Source organism: Callithrix jacchus, chromosome 4 (assembly GCF_049354715.1).
Source record: "Callithrix jacchus isolate 240 chromosome 4, calJac240_pri, whole genome shotgun sequence".
Lineage (NCBI taxonomy): Eukaryota > Metazoa > Chordata > Mammalia > Primates > Cebidae > Callithrix > Callithrix jacchus.
This window is the reverse complement of record NC_133505.1, coordinates 158,351,464-158,379,433: the sequence shown is the minus strand read 5'-3', so window position 1 is coordinate 158,379,433 and position 27,970 is coordinate 158,351,464. Positions and strand designations below refer to the sequence as shown.

At 40.8% G+C, this 27,970-nt stretch overlaps 1 protein-coding gene across 5 annotated transcripts in view; it reads right to left on the bottom strand.

Moving 5' to 3' along the window:
* Window positions 1–27,970, bottom strand: part of CCDC170 (coiled-coil domain containing 170) — a 127,138-nt gene that overhangs the window by 79,836 nt on the left and 19,332 nt on the right. For 4 of the 5 annotated variants that reach the window (XM_078370310.1, XM_078370311.1, XM_008995249.5 and 1 more), the window contains exons 2-3: window positions 4,729–4,857; window positions 3,035–3,291 (exon numbers count right to left, since the gene is read on the bottom strand). In XM_078370310.1, the coding sequence (XP_078226436.1) occupies window positions 3,035–3,291; window positions 4,729–4,857 (386 nt within the window). Of the gene's footprint in view, window positions 1–3,034; window positions 3,292–4,728; window positions 4,858–6,392; window positions 6,553–27,970 lie in introns of those variants that run through there. The other variant, XM_054254523.2, reaches the window with a different exon arrangement.

Sequence of the window (27,970 nt, the reverse complement as noted above, 5' to 3'; positions counted from 1 at the left end):
TTTGATCATTACACATTGTTTACATGTATCGATATATCGCTCCATATCCCAGAGTATTAGAATTGGCCAGTTAAGGAAAAAAGGAAACTTATGGTCTATTATGAATATATTATTTCAAATCTCAGATAGGCTTGTTGAAATAATATGGTCTATTTCTAATGCTTTAAATGTTAGCAACTAAGAGGTCGTCGATAATAGGCATACTTTAAAGGCAAATTAGAATCGTTTCAGTAATTTAGTGTCATTTCTAAATATCCAAGATAATAAACATGATTATTGCTTTTCCATTTTACCATGTTGAGTGTTTACTGCTAATTCTTTCACTCTATTCAAAGATTAACAAAGCATGTAATTGCGGGTACTCAAAGCATATCAGACTTCTATTTAGAAAACTGTGTAACAATAAAAGGCTAACATCACTATATCTCTGAGTTCTTATTTTAGCATATGAAAGGTAAAACTCTTCAGTCTTTTGGACTCAGGAAAGGCATAATTAAGTGTATGGTGCTGATCAATTTTCATAAATGATTGCATACATTAACCCCAAGATTTCAATCTTTCTTCTCCATTCCAAAGGTTTCTAAACTACTTTCACTTCTGTTTGCAATTTGCTTAACCCAATAAAGTTTCAGGAATCTACCCTAAGAAAATAATTACATAAATGTGAAAATATGAATCACATAGATATTCATTGAAGCTTGGTTTGTAGCGATTTTTTTATGGAACTAACCTAAGAGGTTGTAGAAATAGCAAAAGGAATTGATTGAGTAAATTATATTTCAAGCAAAGGAATATAATGGGCCATTTAAAATTATAAACTAGGCTCAGCACAGTGGCTCATGCCTGTAATCCCAACATTTTGGGAGGCCAAGGAGGATTACTTGAAACCAGTAATTCAGGACCAACCTGGGCAACATGGCAAAATGCCATCTCTACAAAAAAAATTTAAAAATCAGCTCGGTGTAATGGCATGCCTCTGTGGTCCCAGCTACAAAAGAGGCTGAGGTGGGAAGATTGCTTTAGCCAGGAGATCAAGGCTGCAATGAGCCATGATTGTGCCACTGCACTCCAACCCTGGTGGCAGAGTGAAAACCTGTTTCAAATAAGTAAATAAATAAAATTATATACTAAATGAGTTTTTAAATTGTTTACAACATATAGCCAGACACAATGGCTCACTCCTATAATCCTAACACTTTGGAAGGCTGAGGCAGGCAGATCACTTGTGGTCAGGAGCTTGAGACCAGTCTGGTCAACATGACCAAACTCCATCTCTACTAAAAATACAAAAAGTAGCTGGGTGTGGTGGCACATGCCCATAATCCCAGCTACTCAAGAGGCTGAGGCATGAGAACTGCTTGAACCTAAGAGGTGGAGGCTGCAGTGAGCCAAGGTCATGCCACTGCACTCCAGCCTGGGTGACAGAGCAAGACTCTATCTTAAAAAAAAAAAAAAAAAAAAAAAAAAGATAGATATTAAGCAACATCATTTACCCATAAAGAGGAAAAAAAATCAAAGAATAAAAGATAGATCGATAGGTAGATACCAGCTACTTGGGAGGCTGAGTCATAAGAATTGCTTGAACCCAGGGGACAGAGGTTGCAGTGAGCCAAGACTGCACCCACTGCATTCCACCCTGGGCAACAGAGCAAGACTCTTTCTAGAAAAGAGAAGATGGAGAAGAAAAAGAAGGAGAAGAAACATGAAGAGGTGATCTCTCTCTCTCTCTCTCTCTCTCTCTCTCTCTCTCTGCCATGTAAGCATACAGCAAGAAGGCATTCATCTACAAACCAGGAAGAGGACCCTCACCAGGAACTGAATAGGACAGCACCTTGATCTTGGACTTCCCAGCCTCCACAACTACAGGGAATAAATTTCTGTCATTTAAGCCTCCCAGTACATGGTATTTTCTTATAGCAGCCCAAACCAACTAAGACAGAAATTAGTACCAGGAGTGGGATGCTGCTGTAACAGATACATATTATAATAATCCAGGTGAGAGTTAATGGTTGCTTGGACCAAGTTAGTGACAATAAAGGTAATAATAGAAAGCTGACAAAATTTTGATTTGTTTTGAAGAGAAAGGTGATGGGATTTGCTTAACAATCAGACATGAAGAGTGAAAGAAAAAGAGAACCAAGGTTTACAGCAAGAATTTTGAAATCATCAAATTTAGGAACAACTCATTGCCAGTTTTGTCTCAATAATCACCTCTTGTCAGAATGAAGAGTGGGAAACCTAGGTTTCATGAGTTCTCTGCATAAACTAGGAGTAAAATCTAATGAGGAGTATTCAGTGTGATTTGGAGGGGTCTAGCTTCTAAGATATTTTATAATTGGCTTCTAAATAAATATCTACCTCCAGGCCAGGCACGGTGGCTCACACCTATAATCCCAGCACTTTGGGAGGCCAAGGCAGGTGGATCACGAGGTCAAGAGATCGAGACCATCCTGGTCAACAAGTTGAAACACCGTCTCTACTAAAAACACAAAAATTAGCTGGGCATGCTGGCGAACGCCTGTAGTCCCAGCTACTCAGGAGAGAGTAGCTCTACTCAGTAGCCTCTACTGAGGCAGGAGAATTGCTTGAACCCAGGAGGCAGAGGTTGCGGTGAGCTGAGATCGCGCCATTGCACTCCAGCCTGGGTAACAAGAGTGAAACTCCAACTCAAAAATAAATAAATAAATAAATAAAATATCTACCTCTGTGTACTACCTACTCCACCACATCAGGGTTAAACTCTACTTAGAGGAATCTTCCAAATTGAATAAATAAGCATTTGCAGACACCACTGATAGGCTATAAACATGTTTAAGACAAGGCTGTATTTGTTAAGATTCTTGATGACATTTAGAAATGAGCTTGGGAAAATTTTTTCAAGACTCCAAAGATATTTGAGGTTAATACCTTTTCTTCAAATTGAGTTTCAGAGTCAAATAATCCAAAACACCAGTACATTCAAAGACATATCTTGCTGTCAGAAGCTAGTATTTTAATGCTAGCTAAAGTGAGAAATATACTGCAGTATCCTTACTGTAATTTTTCATCTAACTCCACAACTTTCTTCTTTAATTCCTGATTCTCCTTGATTGCAGTGTGAGCTCTGATTTCAGTTCTGATTTTAGAAGTGGAAAGTGCTGCTGATTCTTCTTCTAGCTCCTGAACTCTGTCTCTCAAAGAAGTAAGGAGAGATGATTTTCTGGCATTGTTTTCTTTGTAGCTCTCTATCTCAGCTTTCAACTCTTGATAGGAGACTTCTTTAGAAAGCATCGTGGATCGGAGGTCTTGAAGCTAACATGGAAAAGAAGTTAAAAAAAAAAAACCTTAACAACCTAAGTTTGAAGTATCTTCAGGAAATCTAGTCATAATTTAAATGTTCACTCTTTTATTCATGACTTAACCTAACTTTATTTTCTTTTTTAATATTTGTGTCTGTATTAACAAATGAGAAATCATGCCTAAATAATGGACTTTATGTTCTGTATTTTCCAAAACCAATTGAGCAATGTCTTATGTTGCTTTAGTCTTTCAGGAGATGTTTACGATGTTGGTTGCTTAAGCGATAAAATATTTTGCAATGGTCCGCATTTTCTAAATCTGCATTGCTGCTATTGCTGCTGAGAAACAATCAGATAAGGAACCTACGAATCACATGATCTGTGATTACACAGCCATAACTGTTTCCCACATAAACACAGACCACTCAGTATGTCACTATATTATTTCTGGACTCTAGCCATGAGTGATAAATAAAAATAATATTCCAATTTCTGGAGGAAAAAAAACATGGAAAAAAAGAAAAATCCATATAGGATTTATATAAAGAAAACATTTTGACTTTTATGAGTTCTGTGGCATCATAAAGCTGAACAATATATGGGCCTTACTGAGTTGAAATGTCAGATCTACCCTATGAGAAAATGTTATGAAAGCATGTACTTCTTTGGAACTGTATGTGTGCATACATACATTTATTCACACACACGTTATCAACTCATCTTTCTATGGGATCCTGGCAGCCTTAGTGAGAAATCGCAGGCCATTCCAGGACTCCTTGGGGCCCCCAGGCTATAAGCAGAATGAGTTTAGAAAGACTCTCAGAAACTCCACCCTAGACCAGAGCTAGCCTACAGGGTAGATGGATCCCAATCCTCTTCCTAGAATTTCCCCAGCCAGTTGGAACTACCACAGGAAAGGGATTCAGAATTCCCTCCTAAGAACTCCAGATTGCAGCCGGGCGCAGTGGCTCATGCCTGTAATCCTAGCACTTTGGTTAGGCTGAGGCGGGCGGCTCACCTGAAGTCAGAAGTTCAAGATCACCCTGACCAACATGGTAAAACCCCGTCTCTAAAAAAACTATATTAAATTAAATTAAAATTAAAAAAAGAACCAGATTGCAAGCAATCCACATTAAAGGAAGATATTCTGAGAGATGCTGAAAGCTCTCTGAGGTCCATGGACTTTGAATTAACATCTTCAGATGCCTCCAGATCTCTCAAGGCTGTATAGCTCCTCTGAGATCCAGAATCCAGCCCAATCCACCTTGCTTTACAACCTGGGAAATGCATACGTTTTCAGGAATTCTAGGGGATAGGCACAAGAAAATAAGTTTCAACTTTACCAAAAGCTTTAAATCTATATCCCAATGTCCTACTTCTAATCACTCCTGTACTCCGTTTCATTTTATAAGAAGGTCCATATCTGAGTGATGGAGATGCATTATCTTACCTCAGACTGAGCACATTCAAATTTGACCAAAGTTGCTGCAAGTTCACTTTGAGCATTTTGAGCCACATTCCGATAGTGGTTTAATTGCTCCCGTGTGACCGGGACTTCCAAAAGATGATCATAAGTTTCCTGTTAGAATTCCCCCAAAAGACAAAATACCAAGAAGAGTATTAAACAATCTTTTCTGTGCAGCTGCATAAAGCAAGATTAAAGGCAGAAGCATTCTTTGTATTGCAAATGCATCACACATGCTACCCCGAGAAATGTTATATTCAGACCATTTTGTTCTCATTCTCAGAGTCCAAAGGGAGGCAGGAGAAAGTTCAGGAACAAATGATATGCTCCTCCAGGATGGTGATGAGATTTGTCATATAAGACTTGGCCTTTCCTTGACATGTACAGGTACAAAAAAAAAAAAAAAAAAAAAGAATTGGCCTATGGTGTGGTGTGTTGGCTCACACCTATAACCTTTTGGAGGCCAAGGCAGGAGGATTTCCTGAGGCCATAAGTTCCAGACCAGCGTGGGCAACATAGCAAGACCCTACCTCTACAAAAAGAATTTTTTTTTTAATTTGTCAGGCGTGTTGTCATACACCTGTAGTCCCATCGATTTGAGAGGCTGAGGCAGGAGGATCACTTGAGCCCAGGAACTTGAGGTTTCGGTGAGCTATAATTTCACCACTGCACCAGAGCCCAGCCAACAGAGAGAAAGGCTGCCTCTAAAAACAAGAAAACAGCAACAACAAAAAAGATTTTCCTTCCACCCAATTTGAATGCTATTTGACCTCTGCCCAGAATCAATAGAATCAACAAAGAATGTATCAGAGAACAATGCTACATCCTGTGTAACTAGGGACAGTTTTCATTGTTCTTTTTTGTCCGGATCACAAAGACGATCTACTCATTTCTTGTCTGTTGATTAAAGTGTTTCATTTATTTATCAAAGAGATCATATGATCTAAATGTAAAAGGCTGTCTCCTTCATAACTATTCACTATGCCTTTTACACTCAGTCTAATAGCCATATTCTCAATCTCATAATCTCATACCCATGAATCATGCAGGCAATTGAAATGAACATGGGAAGGCCGGGCATGGTGGCTCATGCCTATAATCCAGCACCAGCACTTTGGGAGGCCGAGGTGGGTGGATCACGAGGTCAGGAGTTTGAGATTAGCCTGACCAATGTGGTGAAACCCCGTCTCTACTAAAAATACAAAAATCAGACAGGGGTGGTGATGCATGCCTGTAATCACAGCTACTGAGGAGGCTGAGGCAGAAGAATCACTTGAACCCAGGAGGCGGAGGTTGCAGTGAGCTGGGATTGCACCACTGCACTCCAGCCTAGGCAACAGAGCAAGACTCCATCTCAAAAAAAAAAAAAATGAACATGTGAGATGAGAGATGGTGGGGTCACACATGAACAGTCCCCGCCCATCTGGAAGGAAAGAGCTCTCAGCTCCACTGATGGTTGCAGATACAGAAATAAGGATTTCCAGCCTGGCCAAACCACTCCAATTTTGGAATTTCCAATTCTAAATCATTCCAGTTTTTCAAGACAATGCATATATTCAGACTTACTGAGGTCTAAATTCCCAGTTTTTGCAGGTTGGCAACTGATTTAAATGTTTAAAAAAGAAACATATATGAATCAATAAACACACCTGCAGAGCAGATTCGGTGGGTTTCCCCTGTGGGTTGCAGACGGCACCCTCTGGTCCTGTTTCCATCTGACTCATGCCATATGCCTGCTTCCTTCAAGAATTATTACTTAGGTTGGATATCTACACCCACCACTATGGAGTTTCCAAGGCCTGTGGTCTTTGTGAAAGCACAGAAGAAAGCCATTCGTTTTTAAAGAAATATGAAAGAGGTCACATAAAGGAGGATTTCCTGGAGTATCTAAATGGCCTCGGGGGCTCACCAACAAAATTCGTTTAAGACTGCCAAAGACTAGTCCACTGCCAGCAACTACTGTTTGGAATAGTCATGAATGCAAAAGTCAACTTAAAGCTCATAACTTTAAGACAAGCGTCATCATGACCAGTGTGATTTAATCCACAAAATGCCAAACAAAACCTTCAGGACTCTTAGTAATAGCAAATGTTTGCCAATCACAGCACAACCAAGAAGATGTTAGATATGTACTCTGGGGAAAAGCATAAAAAGTTTAACGGAGTCTCTTATTAAAGAACCACATCCTGTTCAGACTCATTCAGCAGTCAGAGGGTCTTCTCCACCCTGACCACCAAGCCATATTTTCTAAACTAGGCCACATGAGGACACAGGTCACTTATAAGAGATTTTACCGATAGTATGTATGACATACCATTTTATAAAATTTATTAGGAAAATAAGTTTCCCAATGGCTATGATTATTTCTTTCAATGACTAACATCTTTTTCTTTTAAGAAAAGAAGCTAGGCCAGGGCAGTGGCTCATACCTGTAATCCCAGTATTTGGGGAGAATGAGACAGGAGGATCACTTAAGCCCAGTAGTTCCAGACCAGTCTGTGCAACAGTGAGACTCCATCTCTACAAAAAATTAGCTGGGCGTGGTGGTGTGTTCCTGTCCCAGATACTTGGGAGGCTGAGCTGGGAGGAGCACTTGAGCCCAGGAGGTCAAGGCTGCAGTGAGCTGTGATCACAAACACTGCACCTAAGCAACAGAGTGAAACCCTGTCTCAAAATAAAAGAAAGAAAGAGAGAAAGGGAGGGAGGGAAGAAGGAAGGAAGGAAGGAAGGAAGGAAGGAAGGAAGAAAGGAAGGAAGAAAGGAAGGAAGGGAGGGAGGGAGGGAAGGAGGGAGGGAGGGAGGAAAAAGAAAAGTAAGGAAGGATAGAAATAAAAGAAAGGAAAATAAGAGAAGAGAAAAGAAAAGAAGCTATATATTGAGATATCATTCCCTTTACACTGGAGTAGGGACACATTAGGAGAGCTCTTTTGATGACTGAGTTTAGAAGATAGTTGCTGGATCTAAATTACCCTCAGAGTCCAACAGAGTGGAGATTATCCACTAACTAATATTTACTGAAAGCCTACTCTGGATCAGGCACTGAGCTGACAGTCTAATAAGGGAAAGATAATTTATCAAACAACCACACTTAGGATTGTAAAATTACAAATTGAAATAAATGCAAGGGAAGCAAAAAGACAGCTAACAAAGGAAAATGACTTAAGATGAAGGAGTGGAAGGAAAGAGTTCCCTAAAGAAGTGACGATTAAATAAGAATGAAATAGTCAAGAGATATTGAAGCAGGAGCTGCCCACATCATTCAGATAGCAAAAAAGTCCACGCAAGGGCCCTGTGGCAGGGGTCTGGCCTGTGCAGGCAAGGATCTGAGAGAAAACAGCAATGCCCGCAGACAAACACAGACAAAAAACAGAGGCAACAGGGCTTGAAAGGCGGCTCTGAGGTCATTAATATATTTTGTATCTGGTAGGGCTTCTTCTTCAGAATGATCCTGGCTATTCTCACATGTTCGTTTTCTCATATTGAAATTCAAAATCTTCTTGGAGAATTCCAAAAAATTCTGTTGTATTGGGGTCGTGTTAATTTTATAAATGAACTATGGAGAACTGATAAGTTTTAAATGTGTTGAGTCTTCCAACTAAAATCATTTTTCTCATCTGTTCAAGAAGTCTTATTCTTTTTTTGTTTTTGTTTTTTCTTTTGAGATGGAGTCTCCCTCTCACCCAGGCTGGAGTGTGGTGCGCAATCTCAGCTCACTGCAACCTCAGACTCCCAGGTTCAAGCAATTCTCCTGCTCAGCCTCCCGAGTAGCTGGGATTACAGGCATGTGCCAACAATGTCCCCCTAATTTTTGTATTTTTAGTAGAGACAGGGTTTTATCAGTGGCTCACGCCTGTAATCCCAAAACTGTGGGAGGCTGAAGTGATCGACCTGCCTCGGCCTCCCAAAGTGTTGGGATTATAGGCATGAGTCACTGCACCCAGCCAAGAATTCTTATTAGCAATTTAAGTTTACTATATTTTATAGTTTATCTCTAAAAATATTCTTTTTGTCATATTGTAAATGGTGTCTACTTGTTCCTATATATTAAATATATACCTAAATACCTTTTTCATATTTCTTACTGTTTGGAATAGTTTTCAATAGATTCTCCTGGGTTTTGCGCTGTAAAATGCAAGTCATCCGTAAATAAGGACAATTTCACCTTCTTTCTAATTTTTATACATCTATTCCTTTTCTTGATGAATTGCATTGGTTAATAACCCCCAGAACATTAGGATTTTGGCTGTGTCCCCACTCAAATCTCATCTTGAATTGTAGTTCCCATTATCCCATGTGTTGTGGGAGGGATTCAGTGGTAGGGAATTGAATCATGGGGGGACAGTTACCCTCATGCTGCTGTTCTAATGTTAGTGAGTTGCCACAAGATCTGATGGTGTTATAAGGGGCTTTTCCTCCTTATGCTCAGTACTTCTTCTTGCTGTCACCATGTGAAGAAGGATTTGTTTGCTTCCCCTTCTGCCATGATTGCAAGTTTCCTGAGGTTTCCTCAGCCATGCTGGACTGTGAGTCAAATAAACCTCTTTCCTTTAGAAATGACCCAGTCTCAGAGATGTTTTTATTAGCAGCGTGACAATGGACTAATACCACATTGTTAAACAATAATAGCAATCACAAACATTTTGTCTTGTTCCTAAATTTCATGGGAGAGTATTTGGGTTTTCCCACTTAACATTATGGTAGATTTAAGCCTTGACCTCCTGGGTTCAGGTGATCCTCCCACCTCAGTCCCCCGAGTAGTTAGGACTACAAGCATGCGCCACCACACTCGGCTAGTTTTTTGTATTTTTGGTAGAGACAAGATTTCACCATGTCAGCCAGGCTGGTCTTGAACTCCTGGCCTCAAGTGATCTGCCTGCCTTGGCCTCCCAAAGTGCTGGGATTACAGGTGTGAGCCACCATTCCTGGCCTGATTTCATTTTTTATATTCAGTGCTTTAAGTGTATCTTAAATTTATTTGATTTATAATGTGTAGTACAGCTCTAAGCATTCTTTTCCTAATCCCATTCAGGAAGCCTCCACCCTTATAACACAATCATCTTCTCCCGAAGATCTCACATCCTAATGCCACCATCTTGGAGGTAAGGATTTTAGCATATGAATTAGGGGAGCAACACAAGCGGTAAAGCCATGGCAGACTTTCTAATCATAAAAGTAATGCAAGAGCATTAAAAAAAAAGAAAAGCACAGATGACAACAAAATTTTTAAACTCCTACACATCAAAAATGTGTAAGCAGAATTTAAAGTGAAAGAGCAAACTGGAAAAATATTTCCATAAATAATACAAAGAGTCAAAATTTCAATAGGCAAAGAGCCTACTCACACCAATAAGAAAACCAATGACCTAAGAGAAAATTCTATAATGTACATTCTGAATGTGCATTCAGTTTTATCCCGGTTGTATAAAAAAACTTCATAGAGATATATAACTGAAAGAATTACCTAAGAGAAGGGCCATAAATGGCTAATAAAATGAGAACTGTCCCACCTCACTGATCATCAATTAAATATAAATTATAATACCATACCAGTGAGATATTATTTCTGATATTTAAAACTAGCAGAATTTTAAATATGTTTAGTAATTAAGCATATTAAAAGATAGTTCTGCTCAAATAAACTGGTACAAAATTTTCAGAAAAGTATTTGGCAATATGTATCATATAAAATGTTTGAAAGTTAATACTATTTGTCCTGGTGTATTTCTTTCTCATGATCTTATCAAAAGAAATGGAAATATATCCAAAAAATAAACACAAAAATATTCAGAAAGGTACTATTTAGCAACATTTTCAAAAAATCTGCAACAGCAAAAATAAAAGAATATTAACATAAAGAAAAAAAAATGATACATTCACACAATGAAATTATATTCAGTCACTACAAATTACATTTTTGGAGAATTTCTAATAACACAGGAAAATGAAATATCATTTTTAGTGAAAAAATTTAAATTATACATTGTTTTATCCCAGTTGTACAAAAATCTTTATAGAAATACATAACTGAGAGGCTGAAAAAAATTGTTTCATATGTACCAAAGGATTAGAACCTATGATATTTTTAAACATCTACAAATTAATAAGAAAATCACAAGCTGCTTTATAAAAATGAGTGTACATATAAATAGGGATATATAAATCGTGAATATATACATAAATGAAGAATTTCCATTTTAGAGAAATACAACATACATATATAAATAGGGTATTTCCATTAAGAGAAATACAAATGGCAAAAACTGATGTGAAGAGATGTACAACCTCTCTAATAATCAGGGAAATACAAATTAAAAGAAAGACATGCAGTTTTTTGTATATCAGATTGAAAAAAATAACAAGTTTGATAATGTCAAGTGTAAAGTATAAGGAAATCATTATTTTCATATGCAGCTTCCAGGAATATAAAATAGCTAAACCCTTTGGATGCCCAACCAATTAGTGCTATCCATTATAAATTCACATATAAATACTGTTAGCTGTGGTTTTAATGTGTATCCCCAAAATTCATGTGTTGGAAATTTAATTGCCAATGTATCAGGGGGTGGAGCCTATAAGCAGTCATTAAGTCCTGATATATTAATCCTCATAAATGGATTGATGCTGTTATCCTGGGAGTAGGTTAGGTATCACCAGAGTGGCTTTGTTGTAAAATCAAGTTCTCTCTCACTCATGCTCTCTTGCCCTTCTACCCTTTCACCATGGGATGACCCTCACCAGATACCATGCCATGCTTTTGAACTTCTCAGTCTCCAGAACCGTGAACTGAATAAACTTATTTTCTTCATAAATTACTCAGTCTGGGCCAGGCATGGTAGCTCATGCCTGTAATCCCAGCACTTCGGGAGGCCAAGGCAGGTGGATCACAAGGTCAGAAAATCAAGACTATCCTGGCCAACATGGTGAAACCCCGTCTTTATTTAAAAAAAAAAAAAATTACTCAGTCTGTAGTTTTCTGTTATAGCAACAGGCCAAGGCAGGCAGATCACGAGGTCAGAAAACCAAGACCATCCTGGCCAACATGGTAAAACCCCGTCTTTATTAAAAAAAAATAATAATTACTCAGTCTGTGGTTTTCTGTTATAGCAACAACAGTGTAAGACACTGCTGTTACACTCTCCAATTATCTCCCTTAGGAAAACACTCACACATGTGCATAGAGATATTTATAAAGATATTCCTTATACCATTATTTGTAATAGTACCAAGAAGGATGAGGATGTTGAAACTGTGAATTCCTGTTGACAAGCCAATTATCCTAAGCAACAGGTAATATGAGATAGATCTGTATGCTTGGGCATGATAATATCCTTAAGACACATCACTGAACAAAAATAAGAAAGTATAAATCCATCGTTTGTTACTGTTTTTCACAAACACATGTGGGAGGAAAAGTATTGTGTTTTGTCTATAAATATATTTAGAGACAAGAAAAAAGAATTTTACAGAATCCCCATCACCTGATAACAGTACTTCCCCTGAGGGTGACACCACAATTGGAGCTGGGGGGAGAGGGGCAGTGGTTTGATCTTTTCAGTAAGGATGTATTCATGCATTAGTTGTACAACTAAATATAATTTAAAGAAGAGAAAAACACTGGGAAGAAGTGTTAACTATGATTATCTTTTGGTTGTAGGACAGATTTTATGTTTTTCCTTATTATATGTATATATATATATTATTATATATATATACATATAAGTATGTATATATTATTATATGTGTATATATATAGAGAGAGAGAGACAGAGAGAGAGAGAGGAGAGAGTCTTGCTATGCTGTCCAGACTGTAGTGCAGTGGCATGATCTCGGCTCACTGCAACCTCCACCTCCTGGATTCAAGGGATTCTCCTACCTTAGCCTCCCAAATAGCTGGAATTACAGGCATGTGCCACCACATCTGGCTAATTTTTGTATTTTTAATAGAGAGAAGTTTCATTATGTTGGCCAGGCTGGTCTTGAACTCCTGACCTCAAGTGATCTGCCCACCTCGGCCTCCCAAAGTGCTGGGATTATAGGCATGAGCCACCACACCCCACCTATGCTTCTATATTTACAAATCCTTTACAATAACTGTATTGCTTTCACAATTAGAATCAACATTCCCTCTTAAATTTAAAAAAAAAAAAAGAGACAAGGACAGACAAAAATCACCAACCCTGCTATGCTGCGTCTTTAGGAAGAATGTGATAACAAAGAAACAACCATAGGTAACATAGACTTGAACAGATACAAAAGCTGACATTTCAGGGGGGTTTCTCTCTTAATTCAGTCCTCCTGGAGTTCATAAAATTTTCTGAAAATTCTTCAACTTTTCCTGTATCAAACAATTTTCACTTAAAAGTTTTTTTACCCTATTTAAAATGGCAAGATTAAATAAAAACTCATCCATTTGTCCTCACCTGTGGACAATCTAAGTTATTAGGCACCTCTCAGCTCACCCATGAAGCAATTTTAGATTAGTTTTAGAGAGCCAACTACATATGATTTGATTCTGATACTGATATTATTATGATAATGATTGAAATTGCCTCACAGGGTGGCTCATAGTCTTTTCAGAATAAAGAATGGTTTCAGAGCTCAATGGCATAAAGCAAAGACAAGCTTATTCATAATTTAGTATACAATGTGCTCAATTATCTGACCTGGGGACAATGTCTTGGGCCAGTCTTGCTACTATGGCATTTAGTTGTCTTATTATCCCATGGACAAAAAAATAAGAAGAAAATCACTGCCTGTCCCTGACACACAAAAGCTTCTAAATCCATTCCATTCTTACCGTTCTAACCCATAACCAGTCTCCTCTTTGTCCTAGCATCGTCCCATGCTGCAGTGCACAACTGTATTAACACAGGCTCTTCCATTATGGAATGCCTCCTGTGCCTGGCTCCCCTCTCCCTCTCCCTCTCTCTTTCTTTCTCTCTTTCTCTCTCTCTTTCTCTCTCTCTCTCCCCCCATGCCACCACCACCAAGCTTCCAGTGGTGCCCAGTAAGCAACTTTTTCTAAGAAGCTTTCCCTACTGTCCATGTTCTTCTCACTAAGTAAAGTTTCTTCCCTAATTGACAGTGCAGAAATCGACTTGCAAGTTGAATTTCTCCAATCTAACCATTCCTCCTGTCAATTTTTGACTATGCCAGTTCTCCCTACTTGGAAGGACTTTCCTGGCCCTCCTGGTTTTCTTTCTTCTGTCTGCCCTTGGTTTCTGGGGCCCACTAGAGCCTGCAGGGGAGTGCGATGGCTGTGGAATCCAGAAAATATTTCCAAGCATCTATAGCTTAGCAGTTGTGGGAAACGTTTTGGAATAAGACATTTCTGCATAAAATCAAGTGTGGTGAAAATGTTGATCATATTATTTTTACATTATTTTCCCATCTCTTTTCTCTTGGGTGTCACTCTTATTCACTTAAAAATCCTTCTAATAAGTCTAGGCTCAATGGCTTACACCTGTAATCCTAGCACTTTGGGAGCCTGAGGCAGGCAGATCACTTGAGGCCAGGAGTTCATAGCCAGCCCGGCGTGGCAAAACCCTATTGAAAAGGCAAATAGGGTTTTGGAGTACATCTATAAATGGGAATCTCCAAAGCAAAACCCAATTGAAAAGGCAAAAAATTAGCTAGGCATGGTGGTGCACACCTGTAGCCGCAGCTACTGGGCAGGCTGAGGCACAAGAATCGCTTGAGTTTGGGAGGTGGAGGTTGCAGTGAGCAATGATGTTGTCACTGCACTCCAGCCTGGGTGACAGAGTGAGAACCCTGTCTGAAGTAAAAAAAAAAAAAATCCTTCTGATTCAACATCCTTATTGAAGTGAATGCAGTACTCTAAACTATTCTTAACACTCTTGCTCCCGAGTCTTCTTTTCATTGGATGGGAAGGGGCTGCACTTAGAAAAACTTTCACTCTTCACAAAACAATCCTGTTATTCCCTCACCTAAAAATCAGACAATTAGGGCCTAAAATGAGAATTATATTGCTGGATAGAAAACGAGTAGAAGACAGACAGAAAGAACGAAAGAACAAAAGGGAGAAGGAAGGAAGGGAGGGAGGGAGGAAGGGACGAAGGGAGGAATAGTAGCGGATCTCGAAGCAATAATTGCTTTTCTTTGCTGTATTATAAATAATAACAAATTTTAAGTATGCTTAATGAAGGGATATGTAAAATGTCCCCATGACTGCAGGAGACACTTTGGCAAATACCCTCTCACCCACAGTTCTATTTCTAACTTTATATGCACGTTTATGTTCTGTAAGTGTCCATCGATACAGAAATTAGTTAACTATAGTACATCTATAAATGGGAATCTCCAAAGCAGATAAAAGAATCAGATTAAACCTATTTGGAGCAACATCAATAGATCTCAAAAACATACTGTTTTTTAAATAAAGTGAATTAGAGAGCAAAACTAATAGTATGAGACCATTTATCTTTTAAAAGTACATACCAGACAAAATATGTGTATGGGCACAATGAAATGAAGTGAAAAAATACTGTTAATGGTCTGAAGGACAGTCACCAGACTTATAATGACCTCTGAACAATGGGAGAAGACGATCAAGATTAGAGTTGTTTGCCAAAGGAAACTGTAGCTTCATTTGTAATGTTCTAACTTTTAAAGGAAAAGTGACTACAATTTTAACATTAAAATCAACAAAGGATTGTTAATCTTTGTGTAACTAACTGTCTTCTATAAGAATCTGATTTATCTTATTTCTATAATATTATCTCTAAAGCGAAACTTTTTTTTTTTTTGACACAGAGTTTCGCTCTTGTCACCCAGGCTGGAGTGCAGTGGTGCAATCTTGGCTCACTGCAACCTCCACCTCCCAGGTTCAAGCGATTCTCCTGCCTCGGCTTCCCGAGTAGCTGGGATTACAGGTTCATGCCAACATGCCCAGTAGATTTTTTCTGTATTTTTAGTAGAGATGGGGTTTCACCATGTTGGTCAGGCTGGTCTCAAACTCCTGACCTCAGGTGATGCATTCACCTCAGCCTCCCAAAGTGCTGAGATTACAGGCATGAGACCCCACGCCCAGCCTGAAACTTACTCTTTTTTTTTTTTTTTTTTTTTTTTTTTTTAGAGACGGAGTTTCGCTCTTGTTACCCAGGCTGGAGTGCAATGGCGCGATCTCGGCTCACTGCAGCCTCCGCCTCCTGGGTTCAGGCAATTCTCCTGCCTCAGCCTCCCGAGTAGCTGAGATTATAGGCACGCACCACCATACCCAGCTAATTTTTTTGTATCTTTAGTAGAGACGGGGTTTCACCATTTTGACCAGGATGGTCTCGATCTCATGACCTCGTGATCCACCCGCCTCGGCCTCCCAAAGTGCTGGGATTACAGGCTTGAGCCACCGTGAAACTTACTCTTAAACTAAATGCGTTTTTTTTTAAGACAGTGGGACATCAGGACATTTCCTTGGTCTATTATTTCCTGGGTCAGTTAAGTCCTAGGTCTGTTCAATAAACACTATTAACTTGTTTCCTTAACTGAAAATATCCTGTTAACTAAGAATGACTAACCTGCTAGGAATGTGGCCCAGTAGGTCTCAGCCTCATTTTACCCAGCCCCTATCTAAGATAGAGTTATTCTGATTTAATGCCTCTGATATTTGCAATGAAACAAAGATCCACAATCCGGTTTTTGTCATTTTTTTCACAATTTTGTTTTCAGAACAAATAGTATTAAAGGCAGATTACAAATCTTACACTGTAGTGCTTAGCTGTAGGGCCGTAGGGCCACCGCAGGATTGTGGGGTGTCCCTTATGCTATGCTGAGGTGCAGGATCTGAGAAGTAAAGAGACAGGACACTGAAGAACTGGTGAAGAGCATCTGGACTCGGGGAGCCACACCACCTGTGAGCGGAGATCAGCGACGGCCCCCAAATGCCCAAGAGCATCTATATTTATTAGCACAAGCAGGGGGCAGGGTCGTGAGTGAGGTCATCATCTACAGGCTTAGTAATAGGGCATGCATAATCACATAAGTTACAAGCGAGGGGGCCATCCCATTACTTCACTTGGGCAGAGAGGTGGGCCGTGTGCAGTAGGGGGCCATGCCGTGCACAGTAGTAGGGGGTCATGTACAGAAAAGGGGTCCACCTCCATTAGGTCACAGGCAAGGAAGTGGGCCATGTACAACAGGTGTCATGAGCAACACTTCTCATCTGGGGGCTGATGACTTCAAAGGATTTCTAATAGAAGGATACTGTAAGCCAATGCAGTGGGAGCTAACAGACTTGTGCTCTTCTCTTAAGATATTTATGGGAGGATGACTTGAGCCAACACAGAAGTGAGAAAAGACTGACAGGACTGAGAGGGTGTACAGCCACTGTGACTGGTCACACCAGAGGGTTTCTTCTCCCTCGGTTACTTCCAGGATTTCAGGCCTGAGGCCTACTTTCCACAGGAACTGGATGCAAGTTACTACAACTCCTTCATCAGGAGGAGAGCCTCTTGCTCCAAGCCTGCCATACATCATATGCCCTTTCAGGCAGGGACGCCACCCCGGGGTCTTTGGTTCTTGTCCTGGTCTGGCTGTTTTCCCATGTACTGCTTCTGTTCTGTGACTGCTCTAGGCATTCCTCCTACTACAAACTACTCTATGGTTATATAGAAGGATTCTATAAATCAGCACTAAATGTGTCAGCACAGCTCCAACTACAATACCTATATGATTATATAGAAAGAGTATATAGAACTAAGTATGCTAGATATAAGTATTGATTATATAAACTACATATATATAAGCAGTAAGTTATACCTCAGGCACTAATTCTATAAACTAATATATGATTATATATGCAGGATTATATAAAGGAAACAGCTGAGCAATAACACTATATACTAAGATATTCTTCAGGCACTGGTTGTGCCTGGGGTCTGGACAGTTTTCCTTCCTCGGTGCCCATGGGGGTGTTACCCACACATAGCAACCCTCATTACTTATCATGAGGATGACAGGAGTGTCCTCAATACTCTTTTTAGGATAAGCATAGGTAGACTCCAGTTTAGGATCCCATCCTTTCAAATGATGGAACCCACTGTCTCCGTTACAACTGGAACTCACCCTCACTCCACTAAAGAGAGTAGCAGGAGGCAGCTGGGGAAGGTAAGAAGGAATCAGAGGCCAATGAACAAAATCAGTGAATGAACAGCGTGCACACCTTCATAGAATCCTCTCATTCTTCTAATATTTACAACTTAAAACTATTCCCAAGCCATTTTTGTAACAACTCAATGGGTTCACCTTGCCTGCTGCCTAGACAGAGCCAGTTTATCAAGACAGGGGAATTGCAACAGAGAAGGAGTTAATTCCCGCAGAGCTGGCTGTACGGGAAACTGGAGTTTTATTATTACTCAAATGAGCCAGGAGTGCTGACTGGTTAGGCAGGAGATGAAATCATAGGAAGGTGAAGCTGTCCTCTTGTGCTGAGTCAGTTCCTAAGTGGGGGCCACAAGATCAGATGAGCCAGTTTATTGATCTGGGTCATGCCAGCTGATCCATCAAGTGCAGGGTCTACAAAATGTCTCAAGCTTGGATCTTAGGAGAAGTTTAGGAAGGGTCAGAATCTTGTAGACCCAGCTGGATGACTCCGAAACCATCATTTCTAATCTTGTGGCTAAGGTCTTAGTCCTACAAAGGCAGTCTAGTCCCCAGGCAAGAAAGAGGTTTGTTTTGGGAAAGGGCTGTTATCATCTTTGTTTTAAACTATAAACTAAGTTCCTGCCAAAGTTAGTTCAGCCTACACCCAGGAAGGAACAAGGACAGCTTAAAGTTAGAAGCAAGATGGAGTCGGTTAGATTAGATCTCTTCCGCTGTCTCAGTCATAATTTTGCAAAGGTGGTTTCATTATTCGTCTGCCCAGGGTTATATGTACATCTTTGCCGATCGCAGCTCCCACGGACCACATTCCTCTCTTTCAGCTCTCCTCTCACAGCAACCCCTGCTTCTCCCTCCTGGCATTTAGCACACGGGGAAGGAATAAGCTGTGTGTTTAATTATTAACAAGTAATCAATGTCTTCCTCCCTTGCCTACTCAGGACTTCACAAGGTAAACATGCAATAATTATTTATAGAATTAAGTGAATGATTGTGATCAGAGCATTTGAACCAGGGTGACTCCATCTTAGGGGCTGGAAAATGAGGGAATAGGGGCTGGGAAAATGAGGCTGAGACCTATGTCTCCTGGAGATTAGGCATTCTTCATCACAGGATGAGATAGGAAATAAAGTACAATCACAAAGACCCTGCCGATAAAACAGGATGTAATAAAGAAGCTGGCCAAAATCCACCAAAACCAAGATAGCAATGAAAGTGACCTCTTGTCTCCTCACTGCTCATTATATGCTAATTATAATGCATTGATATGATTAAGAGACACTCCCACCAGCACCACCGCAGTTTGCAAACGTCATGGCAACATCAGAATGTTGCCCTGTATGGTCTAAAAAGAAGAGAAACCCTCCGGTCCTGGAATTCCCCACCCCTTTCCTAGAAAACTCATGAATAATGCATCCCTTGTTTAACATATAATCAAGAAATACCTATAAAAACAGCCAGCCAGCAGCCATCAAGGCTGCTCTGCCTATGGAGTAGCCACTCTTTTATTCCTTTACTTTCTTAATAAACTTGCTTTCACTTTACTCTGTGAACTCTCACCTGAATTCTTTCTTGCACAAGATCCAAGAACGCTCTCTTGGGGTCTGGACTGGGACTGCTTCCTGGTAACAAATGGATGATTTTTTTCACTAACACTCTAGTCCTCTGATTTGATTGACTCGACAGTCTTATCCCATTCTCATCTGCTAATCCAAATACCTTCAGCCCCTGGAGCTGGCTGATTTCTCCAAGATGCCACCCCCTGGAAATGGGCTGGCTTAGAAAGTGCACAGATTTTCCCACACTAAGAAAGATAGTCTGCAATACTCCATGTCAGCCTGGTCCTCCCCAGAAGCATTAACAAACTGAAAACATGGATGTATTCCATAACCACAAGTCCAAAGGAGAAAGGTTGCCTTCTTCTGGACTCCGTGGCTGTTCTGAAGCATGCTTCTCCTGTACCACAGCAGGACCATAAACTGAAGTCAAGGCCCCACCTGGCTAGTGTTTCCTATAATCTTTACTGTTTGCAAAAGGCCTGGATTTTACAGAATACCTTTTAATTTCCATCCAAGCCTTCAGAGCTTTTTTTTTTTTTTTTTTTTGACAAAGTCCTGCTCTGTCACCAGGCTGGAGTGCAGTGGCGTCATGATCTTGGCTCACTGCAACCTCCACCTCCTGGGTTCAAGCCATTCTTCTGCCTCAGCCTCCTGAGTAGCTGGGACTACAGGTGCGTGCCAGTAGAGATGGGGTTTCACCATGTTGGCTAGGATGGTCTCTATCTCTTGACCTCACGATCCACCTGCCTCGGCCTCCCCAGGTGCTGGGATTACGGGCATGAGCCACCGCGCCCGGCCAGGGTTATTTCTTATCCAGTGTGAAAACAAGAAATAAAGAAAAAAAAGAAGTAAATGGTAGTAAAGAAAAATTAAAAGAGGGAAGAAATAAGAGGAAACACAGAAGTATTATGTGTGCTATGTGTGATGTACATGTACTAGAGGTGGATCACAACTTGACTTGGCCCTTCCAAGCAGACATGAGTCACATTGATACAGGAGTTGAAACAAAATTATTTAGGCAGATAGTAAGGGCACAGGAGTCCTTGGTAAGGTTTTCCTTTTCATGAAAAGCAGCTCCAAAATCATTTTCTTTTCTAACAAAGAGCAGCCTATAAAATCAAGCTGCAGACATAGACAAGCAAGCTGGAAGCTTGTACAGGTGAATGCCAGCCGTTGTACCAAAAGGAAAAGGCTTCCTGGGACTACGCATGTTCACCTTCCCTTCTCTTTACCAAACCACATGACAGAAAGGAGAAGACAATGTGGCGCCAGCCAGGCAAAGATTCCATTTGCATAAGATTAGGGTGGGACCAGACCAGACCCCCCCAGCTTCTCCATGCACTACGTAAACATCGCACCTGGTCGAACCAGTCTGTGGGCCCTAGGTAAATCAGATACCGCCTCCTCAACCCTGCCTATAAAACCTGGTATAGTCTGCAGCTGGCCAGTTTTTCCCTCTCTCTTGCAAGGAGGAGAGTTGTTCTTCTTTCTCTTTCCTTTGCCTAATTTTTTTTTTTTTGAGACAGAGTTTCGCTCTTGTTACCCAGGCTGGAGTACAATGGTGCGATCTCGGCTCACCGTAATCTCCGCCTCCTGGGTTCAGGCAATTCTCCTGCCTCAGCCTCCTGAGTAGCTGGGATTACAGGCACGTGCCACCATGCCCAGCTAATTTTTTGTATTTTTAGTAGAGACGGGTTTCACCATGTTGACCAGGATGGTCTAGATCTGTTGACCTCGTGATCCACCCGCCTCGGCCTCCCAAAGTGCTGGGATTACAGGCGTGAGCCACCGTGCCCGGTCTTTTTTTTTTTTTTTTTTTTGAGATGACGTTTTGCTCTTGTTACCCAGGCTGGAGTGCAATGGTGCGATCTCGGCTCACCTTAACCTCCGCCTCCTGAGTTCAGGCATTTCTCCTGCCTCAGCCTCCTGAGTAGCTGGGATTACAAGCACGCGCCACCATGCCCAGCTAATTTTTTGTTTTTTTAGTAGAGACGGGGTTTCACCTGCTGACCAGGATGGTCTCGATCTCTTAACCTCGTGATCCACCCGCCTCAGTCTCCCAAAGTGCTGGGATTACAGGGGTGAGCCACCGCGCCCGGCCTTTCCTTTGCTTATTAAACCTCTGCTCCTAAACTCACTCCTCGTGTGTGCCAATGGCCTTAATCTTCTCGGTGCCTGGATATTTACTGCAGACAACAACACCGCTTCAACATGATTTACTAGGACCTCATGGAAAAGCAAAGAACCTCCTCAACTGCAACACACCCATTCATAATGAGAAATCACAACAAATTTCAAAACCCACAAAACAATCTGTAAACTAAAAATAACATTCTAAGCCTCCCAACTGACTGAATGCACACCTCCTCTCAGCCAAGGGCACTCCAAAGTAACCCTGAAACTAGTTCAGGCCGTGATGGGAAATGGGGGCCAGACATACTTCATTATATCCTCCTCCCTTTGGAATTCAGACACAATTGACCAGCATTAACATTAAAGCAGAGATCTTAAGACGGGCAGAACAGACTCTTGCAGCAAAAAGATACCAAATTCCAACCTGACTCTAGTATAGCATTACATGACAGATAACAGCCCTGAAAGAAATCAAGGTATTTTTCCTCAGAACATATTTGTCATAGTTTTAAATGGCCCTGCAAAGCTGTTTCTTGTGGAGGAAATGTACATCTGTAGAGAATCTCCTTCCCTTACTAGGTCTTTTCAGGAGAGTCTAGCACCTTTTATGGTCTGATAAGAAGACATTTATCATCTATAGTCTCTGAAGCCTACTACCTGGAGGCATCATTTACATAACAAGAACGTGGGCTTCCCACAGGGCTTGGGGGTGGGGGCAGGAGCAGGCACTGGCTCACTCCTATAATCCCAGCACTGCCTTGGGAGGCCAAGGCAGTCAGATCACCTGAGTTCAGGAGTTCGAGACCAGACTGGCCAACATGGTGAAACCCTGTCTCTACTAAAAAATACAAAAATTAGCTGGGCATGGTGGCGCACACCTGTAGTCCCAGTTACTTGGGAGGCTGAGGCAGTAGAATCACTTGAACCCAGAAGGCGGAGGTTTTGGTGAGCCATGATCACACCACTGCACTCCAGCCTAAGCGACAGAGCAAGACTCTGTCTCAATCAATACATAAATAAACTGATGGAGACATGTCTCAGATACTTTTTGATTTACAGAGCCAGTGTAATGCCAGTCCCTAAAGTGGGGCAAAGCAATGTAGTCTATGTAGACATCTCTCCCAGGTTTTGCATCTCAAGGATAATTCTAAAGTAGGGCATAGAATGAATGAAATGCATATACTTCAGCCAATCCTTTACAATAGCATTTGACTACACTTATTTAGTTATTACAAGAAACACAATTTCCAAGACCTATTGTTCAGGTGTTAAGAGTGCATTTCTCATCCCCCTTGATCCAGTTTCCTGCACAGACCAGATGAATGCAAATGCCTCATTTATCTGACACCAACTTACCAAGCTTTCAAGAGTCACATAGCCTAAGCTGATGTAATAATGTGAAGGCATTTCAATATTAGGATGGAAATGAATGCATCCAAAAGGAACGGAGACTGAAGCAAGAGGCTCCTCACTGTTCTCCCTTCCATCTTACTTTGGGCTGACCTAACCTTTGTGCTGCCACAAAGTAGCCACTCTAAAATGAAGACCTGATCCGCCTCTCCCCACCTGCAAAACTGCCCGCAATAGACAAGTGAGGAATAAACTCCTTAAGGTATGTGAGTCTCTCCTCTATCCGCCAAAACCCACATTCCCTGGGTTTCTGCCCCAGTGCCCAATACCTACCCTGACCTCCAGTCACATGGAAAAATTAAATTTGTCTCGGCATGTCACAGAGCTTTCATAGCTGTTTCACATTCTGGGTTTCTTCCTCTTCCTTCACAAGCTGCTTCTCCACTGGGCAGAGTCTGGGCCCCATTCAAGAGTTGGAACTGGCGGTTTTTGTGAAGGCTTCCTAGGACCCCCCAGGCAAAATTTCTTCTCTCTCTCTTTCTTTCCTTCCTTCCTTGTTTCCTTTCTCTTTCTTTCTTCTTTCCTTCCTTCCTTCCTCCTTTCTTCTTTTCCTTCCTTCCTTTCTCTCCCTTTATTCTTTCTTTCTCTCTCTCCTTCTTTCTTTCTCTCTCTCTTTCTTCTTTCTTTCTCTCTCTCTTTCTTCTTTCTTTCTCTCTCTCTCTTTCTTCCTTTCTTTCTTGTCTTTCTTGCTTGCTTGCTTTCACAGGATTTCACTCTGTCATCCATGCTAGAGGGCAGTGGCATGATCATGGCTCACTACAGCCTTAACCTCCCAGTCTCAAGCAATGGCCCTACCTCAGCCTCCCAGGTAGCTGGGACTACAAGCATGTGCCATCATGTCCAGCTAATTCTTTTGTTTTTTTTAGAGACAGAGTTTCACCATGTTGTCCAGGCTGGTCAAAATTTCTTTTTATCCCAGTTACCACTCCTGCCCACATTCTTATCTTGCTTTATTTATCTTGGTTATTATTTTTGTGATTGTCTAATCGATGAAAAAAATGAACCCCACCCACGGTCCTACCAGAGATAACTCTATTATGTTTTGATGCATTATTTTTTTGAGACGGAGTCTCACTCTGCCACCCAGATTGGAGTGCAGTGGCATGATCTTGGCTCAACACAATCTCCACCTCCTGGGCTCAAGCAGTTCTCCTGCCTCAGCCTCTGGAGTAGGTGGGATTTCAGGTACATGCCACTACTGCCCAACTAATTTTTGTATTTTCAGCAGAGACGAGGTTTTCACCATGTTGGCCAGGTTGGTCTTGAACTCCTGACCTCAAATGGTTCACTCATCTTGGCCTCCCAAAGTGCTGGGATTACAGGCATGAGCCACTGCACCCAGCTTTTCTTTCTTTTTTTCCGAGACAGAGCCTCTCTCACTCTATTGCCCAGGCTGGAGTGCAGTGGTGAGATCTTGGTTCACTGCAACCTCTGCCTCCTGGGTTCAGACGATTCTCCTGGCTCGCCCACCCCAGGAGCTGGAACTATAGGTGTACACCACCATGCCCAGCTAATTTTTGTATTTTCAGTAGAGACAAGGTTTCATTTCCCAGGTTGGCCAGGCTGGTCTCGAACTCCTGACCTTAAGTGATTCACCCGCCTTGGCTTCCCAAAATGCTGGGATTACAGGCATGAGCTACCATGCCTGGCTGATGAATTTCTGTGTAGTATTTTTCTTATACAAATATATCATGTGCTTTTAAAAAATATAATTGGGGTTATAATGTAACTACAATTTTATAACCTGTTTTCTACATTTAATATGAATATTTCCCCAAGTGTTCTTTTAAAATGTTAATAGCTAATAGCTGCACCATATTCCATCATAAAGCTGTGCTCTCCCACAATTGGACATTTTGTTCTCTTTACAATTTATCACTATTATAAATCTGTTAGAATTCTGACTGTTTCCTTAGGATAAGGAAGGTTGCTTCTCTGGAAAAGAAACAACTGAGTCAAAGGGAATAAAAATTGTTAAGAGTTTTGATACATATTACATATAAAATAGCACCAAAAATTACACTCCCACCAATTATGCATGATAAGTTTCATGATATTAAGGGTCACTGCTTAAACAGTCCCTTCTCAATATTTGTATATCCCTTTGAAAAGATGCCTGCATTATAATATTTATCACAGGAAGAATAATAATAGTAGGAACATTGGTCATCCTTTTTTTAAGGACTTGGTATATAAAGATGCAACATAAGCACTTTACTCAACGTTCATGACAATTCTTAGAAAGAATGAGGAACTCGGGCTTAACCCAGGACCCACAGGCAATGAGTAAAGCAAGGCCTGGATTCAAACCCACAAGTCTATCTGATCTTAACACCTGTTGGAAACAGATGCTTGGTGCCTCACATTAAAATCAGCACTGAGACAAAGTATCTCTCAGCAAAGCAATCTTTACTTTCTGCAGAAAGGGTGCTCCTATAAGCCATCTTGCCACGAGAGTACAACAAACAAAGGAAAAGCAGACAAATGTATCCCTTATGCATTTGGGGTTGTCCTTATGCTGTGTCTGATCTCCATTGGTTGGAGCCAGACCTCACATTCTAAACTAAAATCTGATTGACTAAAAACTTACAACTTTTCTAAAAAGGTAAAAGCAATGGAGAACAAAAAGGAAGTCTAAATAAGGAAGGGGCATAGGCTGTGAGCTGGGACATGCCTGTGAGCATGTCCTGCACAGGTATCTTGGTTAAAGTACAAGACATAGAATGTACTACATTCCTGTGAGCATGTCTAATAGCCACATAAGATAGGGCTTAACAAAGAGTCACTAAAAAAAGCAAGAAGGCTTTTAAGAAAGTTAGTCTTGGCCAGGCATGGTGGCTCACGCCTATAATCCCAGCACTTTGGGAGGCCGAGGCGGGCGGATCATGAGGTCAAGAGATTGAGATCATGCTGGCCATGGTGAAACCCCGTCTCTACTAAAAATACAAAAAAATTAGCCGAGAGTGGTGGTATGTGCCTGTGGTCCCAGCTACTCAGGAGGTAGAGGCAGAAGAATCGCTTGAACCCAGGAGGTGGAGGTTGCAATGAGCAGAGATTGTGCCACTGCACTCCAGCCTGGTGACAGAGCAAGACTCCGTCTCAAAAAAAAGGAAGTTAGTCTTTAAAAGAGACTGTTATTTCTAACATTTATTATTCTTCTTCTCTAACAAGAAAGGAAACTTTGAAGAGGAACTTCTCTACTTCCCACAACACCCATGCTTTAACCCTGGGTTTGTAAATGTTTTTGTCTGCAAGCTATCAGTATGGGTTTATGGAACAAATTTAAATACGTGTTTATTTTTAAATGATATACTACTGGGTCTCGGCACAGTGGCTCACACCTATAATCCCAGCAGTTTGGGAGACCAAGGCTTGTGGATCCCTTGAGGTCAGAAGTTTGAGACCAGGCTGGCCAGCATGGTGAAACCTCGTCTCTACTAAAAATACAAAAATTAGCCATGTGTGGTGGCACATGCCTGTAGTCCCAGCTACTCAGGTGACTGAGGCAGGAGAATGACTTGAACCCGAAAAGCAGAGGTTGCAGTGAGCTGAGATCATGCCACTATACTCCAGGCTGGGTGACAGAGTGAGGAGTGTCAAAGAATAAGATATACTGCTTACTCCTATAATCCCAGCACATTGGGAGGTCAAGGCAAAAGAATTGCTTATGCTGAGGAGTCTAAGACTAGCCTGGGCAATACGGTGAGACCCCATCTCTACAAATATTTAAAAATTAGCCTTACATGGTATTGTGCCTTTACTCCCAGCTACTCAGGAGGCTGAGGTAAAAGGATGACTTGAGCCCAGGAAATCAAGACTGCAATGAGCTATGATTGCACCACCACAGTCCAGTCTGGGTGACAGATACTGAGACCCTGTCTCAAAAATAAAAAATATATATACATACTACTGTACATATTATGCACATTACCAAACATATACAAAAATGTAAGTTAAGATTAAAATAAACAAAAATTCAAATCTTATCTTCTTGGACCTCTCATAAATCATCTTATGTTTTATGTCTACCCACTAGAATGTAAGCTCCATGAAAACAGGCCCTCTGTTTTCCAGTACGGTGTCTGCAACAGTGCCTGGCAGACAGTATGCACTCATGAAATATATGTTGGACATTAATAAATGAATGACTATGTTAGAGATAGAATGCTTGTTTCTAGGTGCCACAAGGAAAACTTAACATTCAGACAAAAAGTTTTCTCAGCAAGACAATTTTACTTTCTGCAGAAAGGGTACTGCTCATCAGCAATATTGCCATAAGAGCACACTGAACAAAGGAAAGGGAGGAATATTTATTCCTTATGCATTAGGTTGTTACTGCTTTGTCCTATCTCCATTGGTTGGAGCTGGACCTCACAGTCTAAGCTAAACCCAATTGACTAACAACTTAAAACTTTCCTAAACAGGTAAAGGCAATGGAGAACAAAGGAAAAGAGGAAGTTGCTTGCAAAAGGACTTAGAAAAGTAATAACATTTTCTAATAAGGAAGGGGCATAGGCTGCAAGCTGGGACATGCCTGTGAGCATGCCCAGCACAAATATCTTGGTTAAAGTACAAGGACATAGAATATACTTATTCCCTTATATCTAACAGCTACATAGGATAAGGCTTAACAAAGAGTTACTAGCAAAAATAAGAAGGCTTTGAAGAAAGTCTCTTTAAAAAAACTATTATTTCTAACACTTATTATTTATTATTCGTTAACAAGAAGGGAAACTTTGAAGAGGAACTTTTTGCTTTCTACAGAATGGTTCAACTATAAGGTTGTGTGTTTGAAGGTAGAACCTAGAAATCAATTATATTTTTATCCTTAGCACCAAGCACATTTCCTAGCACATAATCAACACCCCATAAATATCTGGTGAATGACTATATATTTAATGTTTGTTGAATAAATGCATAAATGGATGAGTGCGTGGATGGGAGGATAAACAGACAAACAAAGATGGGCTTCTTCCCTCTGGTCAATTTCCAGGGTTAGCATGTCAAAGATA